Here is a 24,260-nt window from a genome sequence, read left to right as displayed (position 1 = left end):
CTCCTGGATTTGGGGAGGGCTAAAGTATACAATCTGAGGAAGGTTAGGAAGAGAAGGCTTGACCCATGCTTGGGTAAAGGCTTTCCAGTGCGCATACCCTCGGGTCATACATATCCCTCAGCAACCCCTCAGTTATCTGGAAGCCTTTGAGAGGGAACTGATACTGATTCTAACCACTCCAACAGCTATCAAAGTACCTGAAAGCAAATCCTGAATCCATCACTCTAGAGTCCAGCCTTGGAAGACAAAAGAAAAATGCGGAGGAACCCAATAGAGGGATGCTTTTGGAAGCCCTTGTCAAGAAATTCCAATGGACTCTCATATGAACATTTGAAATTTGCCCTGTTCTTTTTTCTAGTTTCCTGTCTAGAACTTGTAATGCTAATTACTCTTGCCTTTACTTCTCCTTCACATCTCCTACTCACAATTCAAAGACTTTCTTTTCCCCTTAGAGATAAGAGTTATGCAATTTGGGAGTCTTTTAGATAGACCCACTGAAGGGGCACCCCAATTGCCTCACCCTGCGTCCCCTGTTCAGCATGGAGGAATCGGGTCTGCATCCCGATTCCCTATCTGCAAGTTGGGTACCTTGCATCCTCTTCAGAGGATGGTGTGAAAAGAACAGGAGATAGGAATTGGCTAGGCAGTTAGGGAAAAAAGACCCCAAAGAAAAGTTGTCTAAAACTCACAATGTCCTTGGGCCTCTTAGCAAAATAATCCGTTCCAAAGACCAAAAATATAGAAAGTATCTGGAAGCTTTTATCTAACCCTTAAAAGAGTTTTGGGTTACCTCTTCGGCGGGGGGGGGGGGATGTTAGAGCAGCCAAAAGAAGAAAGAGCACACGAAGTTAGTTGTCAGAAAGAAGTGGTGGGAAGATACGGAGCAGCTGGAGGGGAGGGAGTGGGCATGGATTTGATCAAAACACCTTATATACTTACATACAGGATGCCTGTATGAAATTCTCAATAAATTATTTTTAAAAATATAAATAAATAATAAATAAAATGTGAAAAAAGTATGGCGAGGGGTTCAGAGTTTCTTTGTGGGGGACAGGGTTGAGGGTAACATGGTGAACCATGGCCTCCAGAGCACAGATACATCATTATCAGTGGGACAATGATTTCTTCCAAATTGGTGAGAGAGAATCTTAGTCACTGCATGGGGCCATGAAACAAGAGGTGTCCAGGCAGAGTGACAGGCTGCTGGATTTTAGGAAAGATCTAGAACCTTGAAAGCCTGTCAGTTCCCTCATTCGAACATTTAATTGAGATGGGGGCATACATTCTCTTTCTCTGCTCCACCTCAAACAGTAAGGAACAAGGTTAGCCTGTAACTGGAAGCCCTGCTCAGTCCTGAGAGGCAAAAGCTCATTCTCATGTAGCACGTGAAACGTCAGCAACACTCACATATGGCTTTACATGACATAGTTTGGACTGAACTTCCACGCTGTGATTTCTTTTTTTCATATAAACAAACCATCTTTTCCTGTCACGAAGACAGTGTTTTAACTTCACAGCTGCGGTGTTTGGCTTCTCGGAGCTTTTGGAACTGTACGTGGTTCCTGTGGTCTGTTTCCTTACTAGACCAGGGCATGCTGACCACTGACCCACTGACCCTGCGGAGACCACCAGGAAAGCTCTCACCAGCTAGGGGAGGAGGCTTGACTGCTGACGCAGCTCTGTTACGCAGAGGCCCTCCCTCTGGATGACAACAGAGCAATGTTTTCTGATCCTCACTGGTGTCGAATCATGTGTAGTACCAGTAGTGTGTGTGCATGTCGATGGTTTGGGAATGTCTGCACTGCTGTGTTCATATTCAGGAAAGTTCTTCACCAATGATGCCCTTAACGTGGTATGAAGCTCACCCCTAATAAAAAGTACCAGCTATGGTTCAAATGGGGCATCTCAGGGTGACAGAGTGCCCTAGCGCTGGTGAAATACGGAGCCCAGGACATGCAGGTTCCACACACCTTTCCTGGTGGCCATTACCTCATACTGTGCTGTGGGCTGGGAGTCCAGAAGAGTGGCCATGTAGAGTTCATATTCATCCTGTGCACAAAGCAAGTGAGACTGTTAGGTATCGCCGCGATGCAAGGGATTGTGGGATGTGCCCACCAGTGCCTGCGGAGGCCAGAGTGCCTTCCTCTATAACGCTCTGCCTTAGTTTTTGAAGTGGGGTCTCTCATTGAACCAGGTGCTAATAGATTGCATAACCTGGCTGGCAAGGACGTTCCAAGGATCTTCCTGTTTCAGCCCCACCACACGGCACTGAGGTTACAGATGTGTGTCACAACGTGCCTCCAGCTTTCATGTGGAGAACCCAAACTCAGGTCTGCATGCTTACACAACAAACCCACTGAGCCACCATCTCCACAGACCAAAGGATGATCTTCTGCATACATTAGTCAAAAAGGGTTAAGGATGTCAGCTGACATCATTTCAAAAATAAGTTGTATAGGGCTGGAGAGGTGGCTCAGTGGTTAAGAGCACTGGCTGCTCTTACAGAGGACCTGGGTTCGATTCCCAGCACCCACATGGCAGTGAACAACTGTCCATGACTCCAGTTCCTGGGGAATCCAATGCCTTCTTCTGACCTGGGCATTGCACAACACAGGTGCACTCACCCACATGCAGGCAATACACTCATACACACAAAAATAATAAATGATTTTTAAAAATAAGGTATATAAAGTGTTCCTCTCATGCGGTAAAGCATGCAATTTATAAATTTATAAAACTGAATTGCCTCCGAATCATATTTAACTATCAGTTCTTGATCAGTCGAAGAGCTGTCATGAAGTATTTGATTCACATCTCACAATTATCCCCCGCCGCACGGCAGATCTGAGACCTGCTGAAGGTGATGAAGGTACTAGAGAGAGCAGCGTCATTAGAGAGATTAGGGTGCAGCGCAGGCTTGTGATGGTTTGAATGAGAAATGCCCCCAGAGGCTCATGTATTTGAACACTTGCTGCCCAGCTGGTGGTGGTGTTAGGGGGTTTTGAGACCTTTAAGAGGTGGTCTCTTGCTGGGGGAAGTACGTTATTGGGGGTGGGCAGTGAGTGTGTATATCCTGGCTGGACTTCTGTTCTCACTCTCTGCTTCCTGTGTGAATGAAAATGTAATCAGCCCATTTCCTGTCTCCATGTCTCCCCTGTCTGTTGCCACGCTTCTCCACCATGATGGACCCTGTCCCAGGGCAGCTGAAGCCAAAATAAAGCCTTTCTTCCTATCCTGCTTGTTGTCTGGGTATTTTATCACAGCAATAGAAAAGTAACTAATACAGATTTCAAGTAAGTTGGCTTCAAAACAGATTCCATCGGTGACTTTCATCATGAAATCATGACAAACATAATCTCATAAAGATCCACATAAATGAATGCCTAGCTATGAAAGTTTTATATGCCATGCTGTACCACACACATAATTAGAAATCTCTAGTGGAGAAAACACAGGTTTACACAGCAAGTTAACTCGGTGCTTCCTCCACATGACTGACATGGTGGTGAACGGATTTTTCTCAAGTCTGTGGCTAATGTCGTCCTCTGGGGAACAGAGACTGTGTCACTTCTGTGAGGCCTGAGATCCCTCATGTATGCAGGTCCTCAAGCACAGCTGTGCAGAAGTGTGTGCACCTGTTACCTTAACCTCTTTCAAGAGGTCACCAAATACCAAGGAGCTGTTGCAAATATCTTCAAAGATGTTGCTGAAGACCTGCAGCCTGTTAAACTGCTGGGGATTGCAGGTGCAGATTTTCTGGAGCTCCTGGAGGAAAGATTGACAGGGTCAGCCCCCTCAAGGGTATCCCCCTTTTCTTCCCAGAACAGCTTCTCCTGCAAAAACAGGAAAAGGCTGCCCGGATACTTGGGCTCTGCAGGGGTGGAGAAATCAGGGTGACTATGGTTACCTTCCACCAGCTGCCGAGAGCCTGACTTTGTTGCTTATTTGCCCCTTACACACAGCTGGTTCTTCGCTTTCCTGCATTTCCATCTACAACGTGCTGCCCCAGTTCATGAAGTCACCTCTGAGCCCACCCAGACACTGGCCCACCAGCAAGCCCCCATGGTCACAATAACACCTGCATCACTCCCTCATCCACTCAGGAGGTACACACACCTCTCCTTGCAGCCTTTGATATCTATCCCCGAGATACCTCCAGTTCTCTCAAGCTGCTCACTGGAAAGTCACCTCCAACTTCCCCACGGTAAATGTCATCTTCTTCCCATCACCCCACATCCCTTTTCACTACTCAATGTGGGGTACTGTGAGCACCGGAGGCTTTGCCTGGACATGTAACTCAGGTGCCCCAGGATGAGTCTGAGCCCACACGGGTCTGTGAACTGCAACCATGCTGACAGCCTGGCACACAGCCTCCTTACCTCCTGCAGCGCCTTCTCGTGGCGCACGGCCACCTTGCTCCCCGTGAAATCCTGTTTCAGGAGGTCTTGTTTCACCACGACTTGTTTTTGGAAGCTCAGGAACTTCTTGTACCTGTCAGCTTTTGTTGCACCAGCTAAGTAGGAGCTGATGTACTCGTACGTGTCCCTGCCTGGGGCAGACCTGGCACACTGGCGGCTAGATACCACCCTTGGGTACCTGAGCACCTTTATCTCAGGCAACCGGAGCTCCTCCTTCCTTTGTCTTTCCTCTTCCTCGTATTCTGCCTCCTGCAGGAACTTCCTTGAGGCAACATCCTCTTTCAAATCACGAGAAGTGAGCACACGTGGGTTCAAATACCTGAACAGCCCTGTGTTCTGGGCATCACGGGGATGCAGAGCTGTGTTGATGGTAAAATAAACCCAAACATCTTTCATCTCTGCCACCCTCCTGGCTCTAGAAGTAGTGGATGGGGAGACAGTTTTCTCTGATGGCCTGTGGGCACTGTACCAGTGCTGGAGGATGGTCTCAGGGGGCCTGTAGAGCTTGTCGGGGTTCAGGTGTCCTGAGGTGTAAAGGCAGATATCTTCTCTGTGGTCTTTCTGCAGACGGTCCAGGAGCTTCCTCATATTGCACAGGGTACTCACACCAGGGGTCTCACAGTGTTTCCACTTCGGGTGAACTGCTCAGAAGAGAAAACACAACCGTAAATTCTTCGCAGGAAGGCAGCCCTGTCCATTTGACCATGAAGCCCCCTTCTGCTCCCACCGGAAAGCAGCCAGGCAGACATGTCCCTCATGCCAAGCAGGGGTCTTTAGAGAGGAAAGGAAAATAGCTCCCAGTCTTGACCTTATAAGTCAAAAACACCTGTGCCCATGTCAGATCTAGCTGAGGACAGGGTCACACAGGTGCTCTTATAAACAGGAAACTCACACCCTATAAGGTCAGTATGCCAGTATGCTGGTTGGGGGGGGGTGTTCATTCACTAGGCTCAATCCAGAGTCACCTGGGAAGGGAGTGTCAATGAGGGATTTCCAGACCAGGTTGGCTTGTGAGCACATCAGTGTGGGATTGCTTTGATTACCATAATTGATATGGGAAGACCCAGTATACTGTAGCTAGCACCACTCCCTGGGCTTGGGGCCCTGAACTGCGTCAGGAGCAGAGAAAGTGAGCTGAGCACCAGCGCGTGCCTGCGTGTGCTCCTTTCTCTGCCCTTGATGTGATGTGACCAGCTGTACCATGTTCCTGTTGTCTTCACTTCCTCGATAGGATGGACCCAGAACTGGAAGGCGAATAAACCCTTTCTGCCTTAAAGTTGCGTTTGCCAGGGTGTTTTTGAACTACAGAATGTCAAGTTCTGTGGACCCAGTGTTTGGTGTCTGAAGCATCCATCATTCCTTCCTTTCCTGGCGGTGCGTTGACAGCATGCGTCTCCCTGCCACACAGGTACTGCTTCCCACATGCCTCAGTGGGAGGATGATCAGGAGTACCTGATCCAGGACACCAAGCCGTGGGGAGCCCTGGGGTCTCACCAAGTCCTGACCGTGTGGGTGCTGACCTGTTACCTCATTGCTCTGAACCTGGGTTTCACCCTCTGAAAACAGGGATAATCATCTCACACAAAATAGGAGATAGTCCACCAACCGTCCCTACCCTGTTAAAGTTCTCCTTCCTCAACACTTCTGACAGGGGTGTGCAGTGCGGATCTGTCGCCCTAATGACAGGGGTAGAGTCCACAAAGCCAATGGTATCAGCTTCTGGGAGGATCCTCGGGGAATAAATAAGCTTCCCTTGTCCCCATATCCATGGGGAGTCTGGCTGCAGGTGGTGGACCAGGCCCGACTGAGCCCTTGAGGAACAGCCTGAGCCTAGGCAGGGTAGGATGTACCTAAGGCTATCAGTTGCCAAGGCGGGAAGTCATCAAGGCAAGCCTGTCTGGGCCGTCAAGAGAAGGGACACAGAGATGCTTGTGAGACCCCCTGGGTCCAGCCAACCAGCAAGTGGCAGGGCCAGATGCACAGCTCTTCCCCAGCTGTTGCATGGCTCCCCTTGTTGCATGAACAAGGGGACCTGTGCCACATGCCATCCCGAGCACGTGTCCAGACCTGGTCTAAAAGCATCGCCTGTAAGGTCAGGCTGTGTCGTGGAATCGTGGACTTTATTTTCATCTATAAGACGACACAAGTAGAGGCAAAAGGGAAAGGAAGTCCCAGTGGCTTCAGCAGGCAGTGACCACAGCGCTCCGGCTTCAACAGCAGAGCCCCAGCTGCAGGCTGGGTCCTCACATCTGGCTTCACAGGCCTGAGATGTCCGTGTTGGAAGCCTTGGGGGAATGTCACTTCTGGACTTGTTCTTATTCTCAGAACCCACTTCCTGTGGCTGTGAAGTAGAAGTCCCCAGCTGGCTCTGGGGATGCTCACGTGCTTCCTGTGCTTCCTCTCTGAGCAAGCAATGGCTTCCCAGCCTCTGCTCTGGCTTGAGGCAGCTGAGTCCTGGGGCATGGAGCTATCTTCGCAGAAGCTTTAACTCCTCATTTCTCCTACCTGGGAGTGATGCCTCAGGTCTGCAAAAGAAGGTTAAGAAACGGTCCAGCCCAGAATTATGTCCCTTCGGGGATATGACCAAGCATAGATCCCGGTAAAGCCAAGGGATGTGACCAAGTCACCCCAGTACAGCCCTGTGTGAAAATGATGTCCCCACTGTGCAGAGAGTGCCGATGAACACTGGGGAAAACACTTCCCGGAGTGGCATTTCTGAGACTTTCCTCAACGATTAGCTTAGTACTTCAAAGAAAATTTATCGATGGATAAGATTTCAACAGGACAGTTTTTCAAACTGATAATCATTGCATATCATCAAAAGAATGAAAACAAATATTAGGGAAAGGCATGTCACACCAGCTCTGGAAATCGGTATCGGAACGGCACTTTGGTGTTGCCGTCCTGTCTGTCCTTTAGTTTATGTCCAGAAAAGATGCAAAGCCACCAGCAGGTTCACAGCCACAGCCTTACTCTGCCCGGGATGCATTTTAACTGAGTGAGAATTGGCAAATCCAGGTTCCATTTCAGGAGGAATTGTCTCATTAAGTTGGCCTTTGGGCATGCCTGGGATGGATGTACTAATTGTGTTAACTGAGTGGAAGGACCCACCCTAACGTAGGCAGGCCCCATTTCCTGGGCTGCACCCTGGACTGATGAGCGTGTGTTGAGCATGCATGTGTCCTTCGCTCTGTCCCTGGTTGTGATACCCATGACCACCAGCCATGAGTTTCTGCTACTGTCACTCCCCTGCTGTGGTGAACTGTGACCTGGAACTGTGGGTCAAAGTAAACCTTCTCTCCTAAGTTGCTTTGTCGGGGCATTTTGTCCAGTAACTAGAAACTAAAACTATCACATACTGTACAAATATATACCACACAGGTATGGGCATACCACATACAATATGCCCACTAACAGACCACACTCTCACAGGCATGAATACCTCCAGACTTCCCACATAATACACAATACACACACACACACACACACACACACACACACACCACCCTGTCTCTTTGCCCAACCCTGTCAGCTCTTCTGAAGAGAAGGGCCACAGGTCTCCAGAGTCCAACACAAACCCTCCCTGCAGCCACAAGAAAGGTTCTCACTCTCAAAACCACTTCTGAGACGTGGGTTCCCCAGACAAAATCAAGTGTCAACCAAACATTAAAAGCCAGCCAGCCACACACACACACACACACACACACACACACACACACACACACACACCTGCCCAGGAGAGCCACTTACACTCTGGTTCCAGATCCTTAGCCATCTCAACCCTCCTGTCACCAGCTACTGACTGAAGCTGCCTGCCGTTGCCCTTGGAACAGTAAACATTCCTAGCCCCTCCCCCATGGCTTGGTACTGCTGCCCAGGCAGAGGGTGGCTTGGAATCTCCCAGGCTCCCTCTGCCAGGGAGTTGCCCATTAGCTTTACTTTTCCAAACAAAACACTGTGTTGTGATTTGAAATTGAGCAAACATATCCTTACAGTCTAATTCCTTTCCAAATCCTGGGGTGTGAAAGACAGTTTGTCTGTGGATGCCCTCCCCCCATAAACGTGATGATGGTGCAGTGGATAGCCCCTCCAACTGCTCTAACACAGGGTATTGTGGGCACTAAATGAAAGCTTGGTTGTGGTATTGTTGCACACAAATCAAGCCATCAGAAACTGAGACCCCAGAAGTCAAGTAACTCACCCAAGACCAGCCAGAAAGGAGGGGAATGTGTAAATGCTGACTAGAGTGTGCTCTGATTTTCAGGCTCCTCCACTGACAAGGGCGAGAGCTGGACCTGCCCAACCTGTGGAAAGTGTTGGCTTGTTCATTTATTTCTCCAGACAGAATTTTTCCCATGTTATCCCTAGGTCAGCACAAAACACAATTATTCTACGCTCTCTGTGCTAGAGATAAACCGTCAAGGGTCAAGTGTCAGACCTTAAAAATACTCCAATAATAACAGGAAAACAATTAAACTCTCCGCTCCCGAATTGCTTTCTGCCCCAGTCCATCAGTGTTCTTGAAGTAGAAGCATATTCAGTTATGATCTCTGCAACAAACTGACCTGTGAAAACTACCGTGGATCTTTCTGGAAGCCTGCCTTTCAGAAGCGAATGGCCCAGGCTGCTACTGCTCTCTCTGTGTGGACGCATTTTCTGCTGTTCGGTGTTTTCCCTCTAGATGGTGCTGGAACACACCTTAAAGCTGACCAGGGGCCTCCTCAGCATCACCTGAGAAGGAGGGGGGGGGCGGGGGGGGGACAGGAGGCCGGCTGTGACCTGTGACCTCAGCAGCCAACCCCAACCCAGAAGCTTCGTTCTCGTTGGAACTTCTCCAGGTTGGAAAGGTGAGCTTCACAGAGGCAAACACTTTGGTTACAGCTCTTCAGCTGTTAGAATTTGGTGTACACAAATGGACAAGCTTCATCAATGGCTCTCTGCAGGGCTGGGGATGGAACCCAGGCCCCAAGGCAGGCTAGGCAGACGGGCCACCGCTGAGCCACACCCCTACCTCCAAAACCAGCGTTGTTAGCATCTGTTCTTCCTGAGTTCTGGGCAGACAGTGGGGAGGTGGTGAGAGCGAGAGATTTCAGATAAAAAAGCCAAACCCACGGGGCTGGAGAGATGGCTAGGCGGTTAAGAGCACTGAGTCGTGCAGAGGACCTGGTTTGCTACCTGGCCCCCTGCTTTCTTATACAACCCAGGACCACTGCCCAGGGAGGCACCACCCGCAGTGGGCGGGGCCTTCCCACATCACCCAGCAATCAAGAAAATGCCCCACAGACATGACCACAGGCCAGTCCAATGGAAGCAATTCCCCAATTGAGGTTCCATCCTCCCAGATGTGTTGTGGACAACTAAAGCTGTCCACACAGAACCACCAATGAGGGAGAACATGTTTTTCTGAGTGGACTGCATCATTTATTGTAGCAGTTTCCGATCCCTGGCTCAGTTGATAATATTGAACATCGAAGGCTAAGTACTCTGTGCATTATTTCACCGCTCATCTGCTCTGCTTACCATTATCGATGTTAAATTAGATCAGTTTCAAGGCAGTTATGGCAGCATGCTGTTATGAGGGTGTCTCCCCTTTGTAATTAGTCTGCACACCAGACATGAGGTGTCAGTACTGTGGAACTCCAGCTCCCCAAGAACTCCTCGTGCCCCTTGATGCTCCCTGCCTGAATCCGCTTGCTTTGGGGGTTGCAAGTGTTCTCCCCATCACTGCGATGTCATCTGCAGAGAACCTCCCCTTGTCCCCTTGGGGTCTGAGCCCCAGAGGAGGGGAGGGCTTCACCCTTCCTCCACCTGCCTTTCCCCAAGGAAAACTGGGCACAGCCCCTTTGATTTTGAACATCACTATACATTTTTTAATTTATTTTTACACCCACTTCCCAGATGGCACCCTCCCATAGCCTCCCTGCCCCCACTAGAGCCCTTATACTCTGATATCCCTGCTACTGTCTGCTGTGTTGTCGGCACCCCCAGCCATTCCCCACTACTTGCCCTTCTGGTGAATCTAGTCAGCCTATCTAGAGGTCTTTGTTTCAGGAGGGTCAGCTGTTCCTCATCTAGTGGTAATCAGTTGTCAACATTCCTTTGGATGAGATTGGGGTCTGCTGTTCAGCATAGTATAACCAGTCACTGTTCTCCCAATATGTTTATTGAGATGCATTTTGCCATCAACTCCTTGCTTTTAGAACACAGTTCAGTGGTATGTGACATGGAGTTGTGCATCTGTGACCACTGTCTTTTAAGACATTTTCATTGGGTCTAGAAAAAAATATCCTTTACATCTACAGCCAGGTCCTCAGCCTGGAAACCACCACTCGCCTTTCTGTCTGTGTGGCTTTTCCTAGTCCAGATTCATCATGTGACTAGCACCATAGGGTATGTGGTCTTTTGTGACTGGCCACACTGTAGAATTTATCAGGGCCTGTTTTTCATGACTGGATAGACTTCCATTGTAGTAAATGGCCACCCTTGGGCATCCATCTGTGCACTGGTAGGCACGTGGAATGTTTCTGTATTCGGATATTTTCGGTCATGTCATATGAACTAGCTTATATACGTTTTCATGTGGATTTTTAAATTTATCTCGGATATGTACCTCAGGGTGGACTAGCAGTTTATTTGGGAGCCCTGCATAACAGCTGGAGCAAAGGACGTTCAGCTGTTGCATGTCCACAGCCCTGCAGGCAGCTCATGAGGGTTTCTTATGGCTCTCTCTAAGGCTTGTTCATTGCTTTTTTTCAATTTCAGTTATCTGAGCAGGTGTAAGCAGCACATCACAGCTTTGGTCTGCGTCTCCCTGATAACTAATGGTTTGGGCAACTTTTCATGCGCTCACTAGCCCCTTACATAACTTCACTGGAAACGTCTATTGAAATCCTTCGTCCACTTTAAGTGGGGTTTTCCACCTTTTGGTGAGCCATTCTTTATCACATGTGATACGCATCTATTTTCTCTGACTTTGAGCTGTTTCCTCACTTACTTTACAGTATTCTTTGAGACATAAGGATTTTTAGTTTTAGTAAAGTTTGATTTGTTGATTTTTTTCTTTTGCTGCTTATTTTGGGGGGCTGTATCTAAGACACTGTTGCCTGTCCCCACATAAGTTTGATTAGCTATCTGCACCATGCTCTCTCTCTGGAGATTGTCCACCACTCGCCATGCTCCCTGTCCTTAACCCAACCTGCTTTTCCTCACTGTGGTTGCCAGCATGGACTACAGTAAACATCACTGGCTTCCTGCTCACAACACCCTTCACACAGGAACAGGCATGCCCTCAATACATTCGAAGTTCGCTTTTATTCTTGGCTGGATGCTCAGTGTCTAGATCTGAGCCTAGCTTGTGTCAGGTACATACCACAGCTGAGGGGACCAGAGCCAATGGCAAGGCAGCCGGCCCAAAGGCAGGACAGTGACAGCTCCCAGCCCACCCATGGGGCAAGGGAACAGGGCAGCTGGGACTTGTGGGGACATTGGAAGATGAAAGACCAAACCAGACTCAAAGCAAACACAGACCAGATGTCCAAGGAGAACTTGGTAAGAGGAAACAAAGAGCAGAGCGTCCCCATGGAAGACAGCAATATCCCCGATGTGTTGGGTAATTTATCTGTTCAGTCTGTCTGCATTTGAGGTATCCAGGTACTTGGTTCAGCAGTACTTAGGGTGTGCTGGTAGGGGTCAGTTTGCATAAGACCAGTGGTTGAAAGGTAGTGGATCAGTTTGGACTGCTGTAATGGAATCGTAAAGACTGGCTAACTGATAAGAAAAATATATTTCCCAAATGCCTTAATCCTCCTCCTAGACGTAGAGCAAGCAGCCTAGCCATTGACCTACTCCAAAAGGACTCAGGTCCCGTCCCAGCAGGTGCCTTCTTAGGAATGAACCATCTCCTCGATGCCTCACAAAGTCCCATCCAAATACCGGCTCATTGGTGATCAGATTTCATCACATGACTTTGGGGGCACCCAACACAAACACCCCCTTCCTAACATAACAGACCTTTTAATGCAGATGGATTTCCTGGTGTGATGGGGCTCCTCCAATCCAGGGGAGGCCTGAGAGATACCCCAGGATTGAGCAGTGGAAACTAGCCCTCTCTGCCTGGATGCACAGACCATTCACTGTTCTGGGATAGAGGCTTACCTAGCTCCAACCACCCATGCTGCTGGTTCTCAGGCCTGTTCATGTATGTCTAGAACTTGGGCCTCCAGCTCCTGAGTCACCAAATAGTAGAATCGCTCAGCCCCCGAGAATTGTGAGACAATTTCTCTCTCCCTAACCCTCCTTCCTGTCCTCTCTCCCCGAGTTCTGTTGGAGAATTCCAGCGTACCTGGCAGACCTGTATGATCCATGGTCAGTGGGACATAGTATCACTGAACAGATACAGTACAGCATTTTTCTTCTGAATGAAAAGTAACTTACAGAAGGATTTTGGGTGATTCCTTTGGTGAGGGGTGAAGAGCCATGGCAAGCAGTTTGATTGACACTTCCTCACTGACTCTGTCCCCACTGTGACCCACTACTGCACAGTCACCAACCTAAATGGAGCCCTGTAAGGTGCAAAGCTAAACAAAGCTCCCGGCTATTGGACCTGGAGACACGAGGCCCAGCACAGGCCTCACCGGTGCACAGAACACATTTCATCACCCTGAATGTACATGTGACCGTGCTAGAGGGTGCTGTTCACTGTGCCCTGGGCTCATTGTGTGTTGGGAGCCCAGTTTGGCTCTCAGACTCAGGCAGGTTCCCCTGAGTTCACTGTCTCCTGAGCTCACTCAGCCTCTAGTCAGTCAAAGCGTCTCATCTCAGAGACTCCAGGATATTGGGATGATTTGGCTGGGAGGCTCGGTGTGGGCCTTGTACAGTTATGGTCTCTCCCTGTCCCCAAAAATATCCTCGGGGTTCTCCTCTGTGTCCCTGGTGCTCACCAAGGCAGTGTGACCTCCCATCACAAGGAGGTGTGTCCCCAGGAGCTGGTCCCCACCCCTGGAGTCATAAAGGTGAGTTCAGCCAGGTGCACCTGGCTACCTCCTATACCCGCTGCTCAGTTTGGTCCTGTCATAGAGACTTCCGCTGTGGAACAAGCCACACACTGAGCTGCTAGAAAGAAAACAGGAGTCCCCAGTGGGCTGGGCTTTGCCTTTGCTTTGTTCATGGCCACTTTGGTTCTGGTTCTCACCAGGGTGGCCAGCAGGGCTGTGAGAGCCTGTAGGGCTCCCCATTCCCTTCCCTTCTGCCAGTCTTTCCTCCCAGTTCTCCCCTCAGCAGCCGGGCCAGAAAAGGTCCCTATAAATATCTTATTCCAAACAGGTTATCACCTCAGACATCAGGGCTTTCTTCTCAAGACTTCACATGCTGTGAATACCCAAACATTTTGAAAGCGAAAAGCAGGAAGGCTGCATTTTCTCTGAGCTGCTTGGCCCTAGCACATCGTCATCAAGGCCAGCGCTGAACAGGGGTCTTGCCTTCCTTGAAGGGAAGGTGGTGGCCTGGCATGGGCTCTGGATGGATTTCCTGCCTCTGTGTTTACCTGTGTTAGCCAGGTGCAGCCTCCACAAATGGGGACTGAAGCATGTGTCTCAGGCTAGCACAGTGCCCAAACGCCTACCAGGAAGCCCACCAGGTCTGAGGCCACTTGGCTCCGGTGAGTCACCGGACTTCCCTCTCATCCTTTTCCTCTTGGGAAGCGGCAACAGCTTGTATAATTCCTAGCACTGCTGCCAGGTTTCAGCTGATGAAATTGGGACCTAAGAGTGCGTGGCGCACAGTAACTGCTCAGTGTATGCACACCTCTAGTATTCCAGTCCGGTGTGGTCTGTGCCACAGCTCTACTTCCCACAATACAGCAAATGTGTGGGGCTTTTCAGTGTCTAGAAGAAAAAGTCTCAAAGAAGAGGCGAGACCACACTAGAGTCTTTAAGAATGCATTGGTCAAACAGAAATGGAGACCAGAGTTAGTACAAGAGGACACAGGCTGTCTACGGAACAGGCATGGACCCCACATGACTGACCGGTGGAGGCAGCAGGTAGGAGGGGCCCCAGAGCCAGCTGGTGGATGCCAGCAATCCAATCTCTATTGTGTGCTAAGGGCCACCAAAATGGGGAGAATGCAAAAACCACAAGCTCTTCAGCCCTATGGCTACAGCTCAGAGCTAGCAGGTCGGAATGGAAGCCCGAGTGCAGCAGGTTTCTGGAAACTCAGTGAGAAGCCCAACCTTAGCCTAGGAACACTGGCAGCTGATCACTGCTGTGTGAGGCAGAGTCGGTCTTAAGGGACTGACCCTAGATAGGTTGACCAGGCTCCAGTGGATGGACGCATACCAAGGGACATTTGGGGACAGAAACTTGGCTCAATGTGCCTTAACACAGATAACAGAATGCATGAAATTTGGTTTGAGGGGATACAGGAAGGGAGGGGTATAGATCAGGGATGTATTATATGAAATGCACAAAAATTCAGTAATTTTTTAAAATAAAAAATGTAATTTCCTTTAGCTGAGCTTCAAAGACAAACCCCAGTGTACCTCTCACGGTGAACCATGGTGTGTTACAGGGTTTCAACTTGGACGACTCTGTCTCTACACACCCCTGCCCACCATGTCCCACTCACGCTGTTCGGTGACCACCTTCCAGCTGACTATTTTGGGAGTGGCTCCTGCCCTGGGAAGCCACCTGGGCACTGACTGAGTTCAGTGTCCTCACTGCAGAATTTGAAGCAATCATTTTAACTTTTCCCCCAAAATTATCCAATAGCATTTTCCAATCATCTAAAATTCAACATTTAATGTTATTTCATCTTTTCTGCTTACAAAGTGCACATACGTATTCAATGTTAGAAGGTAGTGTGTTCCAACAGAGGAAGCCCAAGGGGCTTTAAAATGGACTTTTATGAAATGTCTGTGATCTTCCCCACAAATGAAAGACAAATGATAAACTTGAGAGATGGTATTTTAAAAACTTTGTATTCAATTATTCACACCAAAGAAGATCCATTAAAATTATGAACATTTCTAAATATATTTCATGTATCATACATATATATATACTTTATATGTATAATTACATATCGACAAAAGATTTCTTGCTGCTTTAAGCATGTAAGTAAAACAAAGATAGATTCTGCAATATACCACCCATATATGCGTATACACTGGCTGTTTGAATTATGAATTTATTTACACCTTGTCTAGTTATAATAAATGATTACTGTTGTATTATTACAAACAGAACAGTAAAGGGGCTTTTAAATACAAAGACTGCAAATGAACACATGAAAAAATTACACACATGTACAATATTTATAATTTATAAATGCAAAGTTAAGACTTCTTTAAATTATTGCACTTGCGCATTTTACAAATATTTTAATGTCATACATATAAAATCATTTCTTTTTGGAATATACTAACTCCTCAGCTATAATAAAGTTGGGTGTTGTTAATGTGAAATTCTTTCTTTCCCTCCAAAGGAGAAGCCTGTTAAGGCTTGGGCTACAGACCCATTGGCTACGGATCAGTTTCTCAGGAGTGCTGTTTGCAAGTGACCTGCGTCCTGCTCCAGCAGGTTCTGTCACCAGCGACCGGAGGGGCCTTGGCTGGGTGTGGATCTAGGATCTCGTTCACTCCTACATTCAGGAAGAGAAAGTCGCCTCTTCTCGGAAAGAATGAAGATGCCGCATTTGGATAGTTTGCTAAGTGTTTCACAGTGTTCTGGCAAGCACATGATTTTAAACAGGGAAGGGGCACTGTAGAGAAAGTCTGTGCGGAAAAATTCACTGCCTGCAGTCTGCACAGTAAATGAGCATCTAGCACGTACACGTACGACAGATCGTGTGGAAAACAACGTGCCCACACTCATTTATATTCACTATTCTGGATACAGCGTGGACTGGGGACGGGGCAACCGCATCAGAATGAAGGTGACGATGCTTGAGATACAGTGGTGTTTGGATGAGCTGGAGTACTGAACGATACCTTTGGAGATTTGATTTACAATAGGGATAAAAACTTTCCACTTAAACACCTGCAAATGTACAGTGGCTGGGGATTAACACGCACAGAAGTGTAGGAACTGACCTACATGGCAAACTCTGGATCTGGCCCGTTGCCCCCACACTGCTCTCCACCACCGAGCTGGGAAGAGAAACACCGGGTGACTGGGGCGGTGTTTCTTTGGGTTTTAGATGTTTTTCTTAGGAGACATTCCTGCCCTCCCTTGTTCCATCCTTCTCATGGGCCACAGGAACACCTCTGACCTCTTTTCTTCCTCTTGACCTCTTTTTATCATCCTATAAAATGGCTTAAATACTTTAGATACATCAAACTATACAGCTCTTTTTATTATTTTGAAGACAAAATGTATATATGTGCTGGGTATCACTAATTCAAACTCAGCATACATGAAGCCAGCCAGATGGACACCTGAATAAATACTTGCATGTGGAAATATTAATTGCCATGCACAGACACGTGTGGGAAAGCCATGGCTGACAGCAGCTTCAGCTAACTAAAATTTCACAACGATTGTCAAGCCAGACTGGCACTTGTACTGAGTCCGCCGAAGAGACGGGGTGCCAGTCTTCAAAGAATCTAAAGAATCATACCACGGATAAGATCCGCAGACCACGGAGGAGACAGAGGTGGGAACTACACAGAGGAGGACTTTCAGAATCAAAATCATGCTATGGAGCAGAAACCCAACGGAGCCCTGTCATTCCCCAGAGCCAGTTCTCACATGTTCCTGCAGAGCAAGAGAATCCCAGCAGCACGTTGCAGGGAGGCGATGACAGGATAGGCTGGCCAGGAAGGAGCCCCTTCAGACACTTCCCCACGTGCTCAGGCAAGAAAAGCAAAGTGAAGAGTTCATAGGTGGAGGAGAAAAAGCTCAGTCTTTAAAATAAAGGCACAGGCCGAGGCATGGTGAGTGGTTTAGTCCTGTTAAAGCTCAAACCTTGATTTAGAGTTCAGAAAAATGTGAGACTCCAACCTAAACCTATTAAAATCCAGGTCCCTAAGGATGTATGTGGAAACGTATGCTACCTAATGCGAAATAAACATCGGAAAGGCAAAATGCACCCAGCTTGTGCGAAATCCAAAGTGTAAATGCTAAAAGGGGGAGACTGCGCTGAGCAAACCTAGCTTCAAATTTGTGTTTTTTGCTGCGGTGGAGTCGCGTCACTTGGCACATCAGGTGCCGGTGACCAGCACATCCTTCAAACTGGAGGGGAGCCAGGAACAGGAACGATGACGGGGTCTAGAATTTCAACCGGCCTCTCCCCGCACTGGTCTCCCAAGCTTCTTAGACGTGAGCTGGGGAGCGTAGGGAGGGGCGGCTTTGCAGGTCTGACTTCCTTCCCTTTTCCCTGCGGATCGGACTGATTCACAGAGTCAACTACTCATTCACAACTAACTGATGTCTACAGATTTCACTTCACGGCCCAACTTCAATACCTCAGGCTGGTGCTGCCCCTGCATTTCCACTTCCAAGAGCATTTCCAGTTAAAAATGTGCTCAGGTGTCTGGAAAGAAAATGAATTGCTGTGACCATAAAACTTGTGAATTACAAATGGGCATAAATCATGTTATGTCTGTAAACATTCTATCCGATTCACTGTTAGTCACTAAGTCTGCAATGGATGGGTAAAATCTGGCTTAACATAAAGTTTACCTTGGTGAGAAGTCTCTAGGTTTTGGTAATAGAAGGCGTCTGCTCAGACTTCACACTGACCTTTCGAGAAAAAGACGAGATGGAACTCAAAACATGTTTGCCAAGACACAAAAGCACTCCTGACTCTGTGTATTCCAAGTCAAACTATTAACTGTGTACACCACATTCCAGCATCTTCCATGTGGGACACTTCCTAATTGAGTCTGATACGTGGTCAAAGCAATGTTAACAGGTTCCACCAGCAGAGACTTTATCCAAACTCTGCTTCTATGGCGATAATGTCTCACAGGAATCTGATCAATCAATAAATCCCTAACAGACTCCTTTGGGAAACTATTCAAGGTAAAGGTCATGTAATAAGATATTCTGGGATATGTCAAATTAAGAGAAGTTTCTTAGCATTTTTATCACAACAGCAACCTTGCAATGCTAAAGGAGTCACGAGATTCTCCCTCCTCACATAATCCCCCCTCCCCAGCAATGGGGGCCATGTGTACCTTCAAAATCCCCATAATTAACAACTGTCTCAAAAGATGCTTCTCTTCCAGCGACTCAGTCTCCAAGGTAGGACGGGTGACTAATCAGCTTCCAGGATTCAAGCCACTTTTGGAGGTGTCCAATTCCACTTCAGCCTTCTGCCTGTGAATGTGCTCACACCAGAAGTGACACGTCACCCACGTCCTGGCTGAACTGACATGTGTCCCAACATGGAGAACCTCTGATTCTGATCATCGGGTAACTTATTTTACATGAACACATGTTCCTTTCTCTCTCTCCTTTTTCTTGTATGTGTATGTGCATCATACACAGACATGTCTACACTCACATGTATGTGTGTGTACAGACCTATTACAGCACTTATCTCTCATGTTACAGGGGGAAAAAAACGGACTGGATTTTGCAAAAGTCAAGCTCGTGTGAGCAGTGATGTGTACAAATACTAGGTGTAGAAGTATAGGTCAAAAATTCACTTTATAGCGACACTGAATGTTCCTGCCACAGACTGGTAAATGAGCCACTTGCTTTGGTCTGACTTCTTGAGACATTCGCTCAAGTGAGAGAGAACCAGGCACGGGTTCGGATATCTCCGTTCTGCATGCCACTGTCCTGAAGACACCTCTGGCATGGAGCTGTGACAGCCTCACACCTCTGTGGGAGGGGGCCCATGGGGTCCTCTGGTGGCTTTTCCAAACAATCACTTTGCACAGTACTAGTCACCAGAAAGTAACGTAAGAGAGCCATCCATACCCAGGGCTCCGACACATCAAGGCCAGACCTGGCTGGGCAAAGGGAGGCTCCAGGAGACAGACTATGCTCTATCTGCTCTGAAGAGAGCCCAGCAATGTGGTGAAGGGACTTCTAGAATAATTGTTCATTTTGAATGTGACTAATATTCTGCTGTGACACAGTGAAAATATAAAAGACTCATTCTTAAAAATTCACGTTTTACATTCACAAGATTTGTTTGTTGGAAAAATTTCTATGTCTTTTATTTTGTTCTTTATGCAAAGGGTTGGTAAAGATGCCACGGCTACCATAAGGAAGAGTGTGTTTTCAATCTGTGAAGTGAGGTCGTAGTTCTGAGATTCCTGGGGCATAAGTACCCTGTGTCGCCTCCAGAAAGGACCGAGGTCGGTTCCCTCCAGAGCTAAACTGACTCACATACTTGTTCCTGGATACATGGAAAGCACACACCTCCAATCTGCCTAATGCCAAGACGCTCTGGAAGGAGACCTGGCTCTCGCTTGTTACTCTGTAACCTTCATGACACATCGGAGGCTGTGAGCTACAATTCAAGCTAATTACAAGGACATCACACAGGAGCATTCACAACAGCAACGTGTATCCTATTTATAACGCACACCACCAAAGTCCCACTGTTGGTAACGGTGAAGCATAGTACCGTGTAGTGCCATTCACACCCTCAGGGAAGGAGGCAGCTGAGCTCCCCTCACATGGTCTCTGTCCACCTCCGCCAAGGCCTGTGCAGTGCTGGCCCGTCAGCAGAGAGCATTCACAAGCCAGGGGAGCCGCTGGCCCAGCTCTGTTTGCACATGGGGAGGCCCAGGTTGCTCCATATCCTCCGAGAGTGCAACAGGCCTGGGAGGAAGTCACCTGCTTCCCATGTGCATGTGATGGTACCTTCTGGGGAGGGTCTGCACCCGTTATCAGGTGTAGGTCCCCCCTTGAAAATAAAAAAAACAAAGTCAAAGAAGCAGATGGAAGTCAGCTGCTGGGCAGGACGAGCCGTCGGGATCAGTCATCAACCTTCAGGGGCAGCTTCTCTGACGTCCCTTGGGCAGGCGCAGGGGCTGAGAGCCACAATGCACTCTCCTCCCCTCGGATCACCTTCTCCCACTGACTGAGATTATCCCTGGGAACAAAAGACACGGTCACAGATGACATTCCAACAGATTCACTTTCAAGACTTGGCACATCGGCAGTGCGGCCCGACCGAGCATGGCCTTACTATGGTGCCGCTCCGATGCCGGCCGTGGCTGGAATGGGGCAGCCGGGCAGGGTGGTGCCAGGTGCCCTCAGGAATGAACCACAGTGCCACCAGAGTTCTGGGCACCTTGTTCCACTGGCTCTAGGCTGCAGGGACAGAACCATTCTGGAGCCTTGGCCTGACTCCCCCATCAGTGGTAAGGACACGGTCAGCAGGGAATGCACCCAGGGCTCCCTGCTGGAGCTGCGCAGGACAAGGGGAAGCCAGGGGTGCCATGGTGGGGTGCGGTGAGATAAAGAGGTCAGTGAACGCTTCCTCAGCACACCTCCATCCTTGATCTGAACACTGTCATCCATAAGACATCTCACACGGCCCCTGGCACTGACCTGACATGCCCTGCTACAGACACTGTGCTGTCCTCCCTCCAATGGCAGCTGCCTTTCTCCTCCTGCCCTGAGCTTTCTCTCTCCTTGCCCTTATCTCCAGCACCACAGGCACGTGACCTTGCAAGTCTGCAACTGTAACCACTGTGGGACCAACATCTCACGCTCTAGGCCTGGCTGGCTCTTCACACCTCCTTCCTTAGACCTTGCCATCTTTTATACAAAGTCAATGTCAGAAGGGAATTTTGACGTTGGCAAGCACAACATCAAATTTATACATGGCACTACTTAAAAAGTCTTCCCCTAATTTTCTTTTATTAGCAAGCATGCCAACACACCTTTGGAGAACAAATAGTCCTAAAATACAACTTTAAGAGAGTAAAACTTTAACTTGTACCATAACAGCAGGCATCATTTTACCAGATCTTAGAGATTTTCTGATGTATTGGCAAAAGATCAACAGTAATTTTGGTATATTTCCTTGATCATCAATGACACATGCAGAATATTTTAAAACAAAAATGGTCTTTAGGAAGTTACGTGGGCCAAGCAAGCACAGAGAAGTAGGGACTCACCGAAGCTGCCCAAACAGCCGACGACCACATTTGCCAGGCTGTAGGTGTCAGGAGGCTCAGCAGTCCTCCCTGGGCTTGAGGACCACAGCAGCCACGTGCCCTGCTGGCTTCTATCACCCACCACAACACACTACACTGGATAGGAAAGGAGGTTTTTTTGCTTTTACTTAGGATTGCTAAAGTACAGGCCTAGATTTGAACTGATGTACCAGCTACCTTTTAACATGTGTGCACTTGTACAAGATTTGGGAAGCCAGCTCTTGTCTACACCAGCCATCCTGACTTAGCCCCTGCAGGTTAAATTACAGAATTCCTCACTGATTCTAGCCATACATGGAAATTTGACAAGATGGGCCGGGTGCTGCACTGTCCAAGACAGGATGGAAGAGAGGCTGTCTAGCAAACAGGAAAACACGTCTTCAAAATGTTCTGGCTTGTCAGTTCTGTTTGGTGTTTCAAAAAGTAGCCCATTAGGCAGAGAGAGTAGGGGTGTGTCAAGTTTGGGTTTCACTTAAAACGCTCTGGCTAATTGTCTGCCTTCTTTCTGTGGGGTCCCTTCCAGCTGCCCAGTCTGGGCACGGCTGAGCAGTGAGAAAGAGCCCTGGGAACCACTGTCCCCCAGAGTACTGTCACCTCCTGTTTTCCAAGAAGTTCCCAGGGAACTCGTCAGGAAATCAGAAACTTTACAAGTGTCATTGTTCTTAACTAAGTGAGGGAAGGGTGGGGAGAAAGCACCTGGAGCAGGTGCCAGGCGGAGGACAAGCTCCCTAAGAGGACGGGTGTCATACGAGTCTTCTTTCCTTCCACTTACCGGATGTGCTGTGATCTAAGCTGAGCCCCTTTCCTGACAAACACCTGGGCAGAGGGCACCACCCTGTGCTCCTGCCCACCCCCGGGGGGGGTCCTCTGTGTGGTTCCTCTTTCTCTCTTCTGGAGACTGAGTATCTTTATGGTAAACTTTCTTCACATGCATCTATGTATGTCAGTGCAAGAAACCTGTGGTGGCTATGAGATTTGTAACAGCAGAAGGTACATTTCTGCATTCTGGGGCCACACTGGGTATCGCAGGCTACAGGGTACTGCCTGCCAGGGGTCCAGGACCCAGGCCTGGTCAGCACAGACATGACACTCACAGATTGAGAACTGAGCCACTTACAGGAAGAGCCACACTGACTTCAGAGAGAGACTCCTGGTTCCTGGCTCAAAGCACAGATGAGATCTCCTCTGAGGCGTATCTGTGTCTCAACACACAGCCCTCTAGCTCAGCTGGACAGCTGACCTCTGATCCTGGCCCATGACATGGGCTAGCAGGACCATTTGACCTGTCAGTGCTGCAGAGTAGGCTGCCTGAGCAAAGGGTGTGCACTGAGATTTGTCTCTGATGGGAACTAAACAAAGGGGGTATGTGGTCCCTGGCAGGGCCAGTCAACTGGGAACCCCCAAGACCCCCAAGTGGGACAAGCTGATACCAAGGCAAACACACAGGTTCCAAATCTGGATGTTCACTGTAAGCTGTGAATAAAACACTCACAGTCTGATGGAGATAGAAACTCCATGCAAGGTCTGAGCTGGCTTTGAAGCTCACACTTGGAGCTGTGTACCTACCTGCAGGCCTTCAGCAGAGGCTCGGTGGGTGGGAGGATCTGGGTCAGGGTGGTGTAGCACGGAATGGCAACTGCATTGTAGAACCCAAGCTGCCACAAGAAAGTCAGGGACACAAAACAAAATCGCCGTTAGTGGCTGTGGATGCCTCTCACCCTTGAGCTTCTCAAGTCTAACTGTAAAGTTAGTGCTCTTGTCATGTCAAATGTGTTTATGTGGGCCCGAAGAGTTGAATGGTGGACAATTAAGATGAATCCCAGAGAGAAGACACAGAAGTCTAAAACATACTAGAAAAGCTAATACCCACGGGCATCTAAAAGCTCAAGTTAAACAAGATTGTACCTGCACATCCATCAAGCTCTAATTCAAAGGCCTGCTGAGGTGGTGGGTTAATTTAGCAACATTTAAATAAGTTTTAGTAGCTGTTTTAACAAGGTTTAATAAGTCATGTCACCTCAGCTTGGTCTAATTAAGGCCAGATGTGGGGGATTGAAGTCTGTGAATAGACAGCATGGTGTAGCCACCTGTACCTGCCCTGGACTGGGCGCTGCAGGAGAACTGGCCAGCAGACGGCTCAAGGGCAGCAGAGCTCTGCAGGTCCCTCAGCTCACTATATGAGCTTAACCACGTCTGTAAAAACTTAAACTTCCCTGAGATGCACAAAAGACCAGAAGCAGTTCCACATGGTTCCTCTCTCCGTCTCCTGCTGCAGCAGTTACCGAGGTCTTTATACCGCAGCAATGCTCCTGCATGTCTACTTTGAACTTTTTTGGAAATAAGTTTGAGAGATGGTGTCTTACCACGCAGCCAGGGCAGGCTTGGAACTCTCCAGCCTCCTGCAGCAGGCTCCCGAGTGCTGGGATTGGGCATGAACCACCACACTGAGCTCCGCTTTAATTATATAGTTCATACAGAGATTTTCTTATTTTAAATTTCAGCACATGTCACAGGGCTAGACTATCCTAAGAAAAAGATTACTTATTTGAAAACAGGGTGCTTCATTACTATGACACGGATAATGTCATAGTAATCAATTTAGAATTTAGAATAGTTGGTAAAAATAAAATATTTGCTGATCAAAGAGATATTTAAAACTCTTCCATGCCAAAAAGGAGTTAATTTTTTTTTGGTAAAACTAAATCTTTTTTAAAATGAT

General features: G+C 48.3%; 2 protein-coding genes across 6 annotated transcripts in view; both read right to left on the bottom strand.

Moving 5' to 3' along the window:
• Positions 1-1,923: 1,923 nt before the first annotated feature.
• Positions 1,924-8,204, bottom strand: CUNH6orf118 (chromosome unknown C6orf118 homolog). The gene is made up of 4 exons (XM_008835123.1): positions 8,169-8,204; positions 4,380-5,059; positions 3,643-3,765; positions 1,924-2,049 (listed from the first exon to the last, which is right to left on the bottom strand). Exons 1-4 carry the CDS (start codon positions 8,191-8,193, stop codon positions 1,924-1,926), a joined length of 954 nt encoding a protein of 317 aa, XP_008833345.1. The 5' UTR covers positions 8,194-8,204.
• A 7,156-nt stretch (positions 8,205-15,360) lies between these two features.
• The window catches only part of Pde10a (phosphodiesterase 10A), a 517,525-nt gene continuing 508,625 nt past the window's right edge, over positions 15,361-24,260 (bottom strand). For 3 of the 5 annotated variants that reach the window (XM_008835118.3, XM_029564532.1, XM_029564534.1), the window contains 2 exons: positions 23,108-23,196; positions 15,361-20,469 (listed from right to left, as the gene is read on the bottom strand). In XM_008835118.3, the coding sequence (XP_008833340.1) occupies positions 20,352-20,469; positions 23,108-23,196 (207 nt within the window). In that variant the 3' untranslated portion in view covers positions 15,361-20,351. The remainder of the gene's footprint in view (positions 20,470-23,107; positions 23,197-24,260) is intronic. The other 2 variants (XM_029564535.1, XM_008835119.3) reach the window with 1 other exon arrangement.

The sequence above is a fragment of the Nannospalax galili genome, unplaced genomic scaffold, assembly GCF_000622305.1.
Source record: "Nannospalax galili isolate Female #2095 unplaced genomic scaffold, S.galili_v1.0 scaffold1157, whole genome shotgun sequence".
NCBI lineage: Eukaryota > Metazoa > Chordata > Mammalia > Rodentia > Spalacidae > Nannospalax > Nannospalax galili.
The sequence above is the reverse complement of the archived record's forward strand: the minus strand, read 5'-3'. Positions and strand labels throughout refer to the sequence as shown.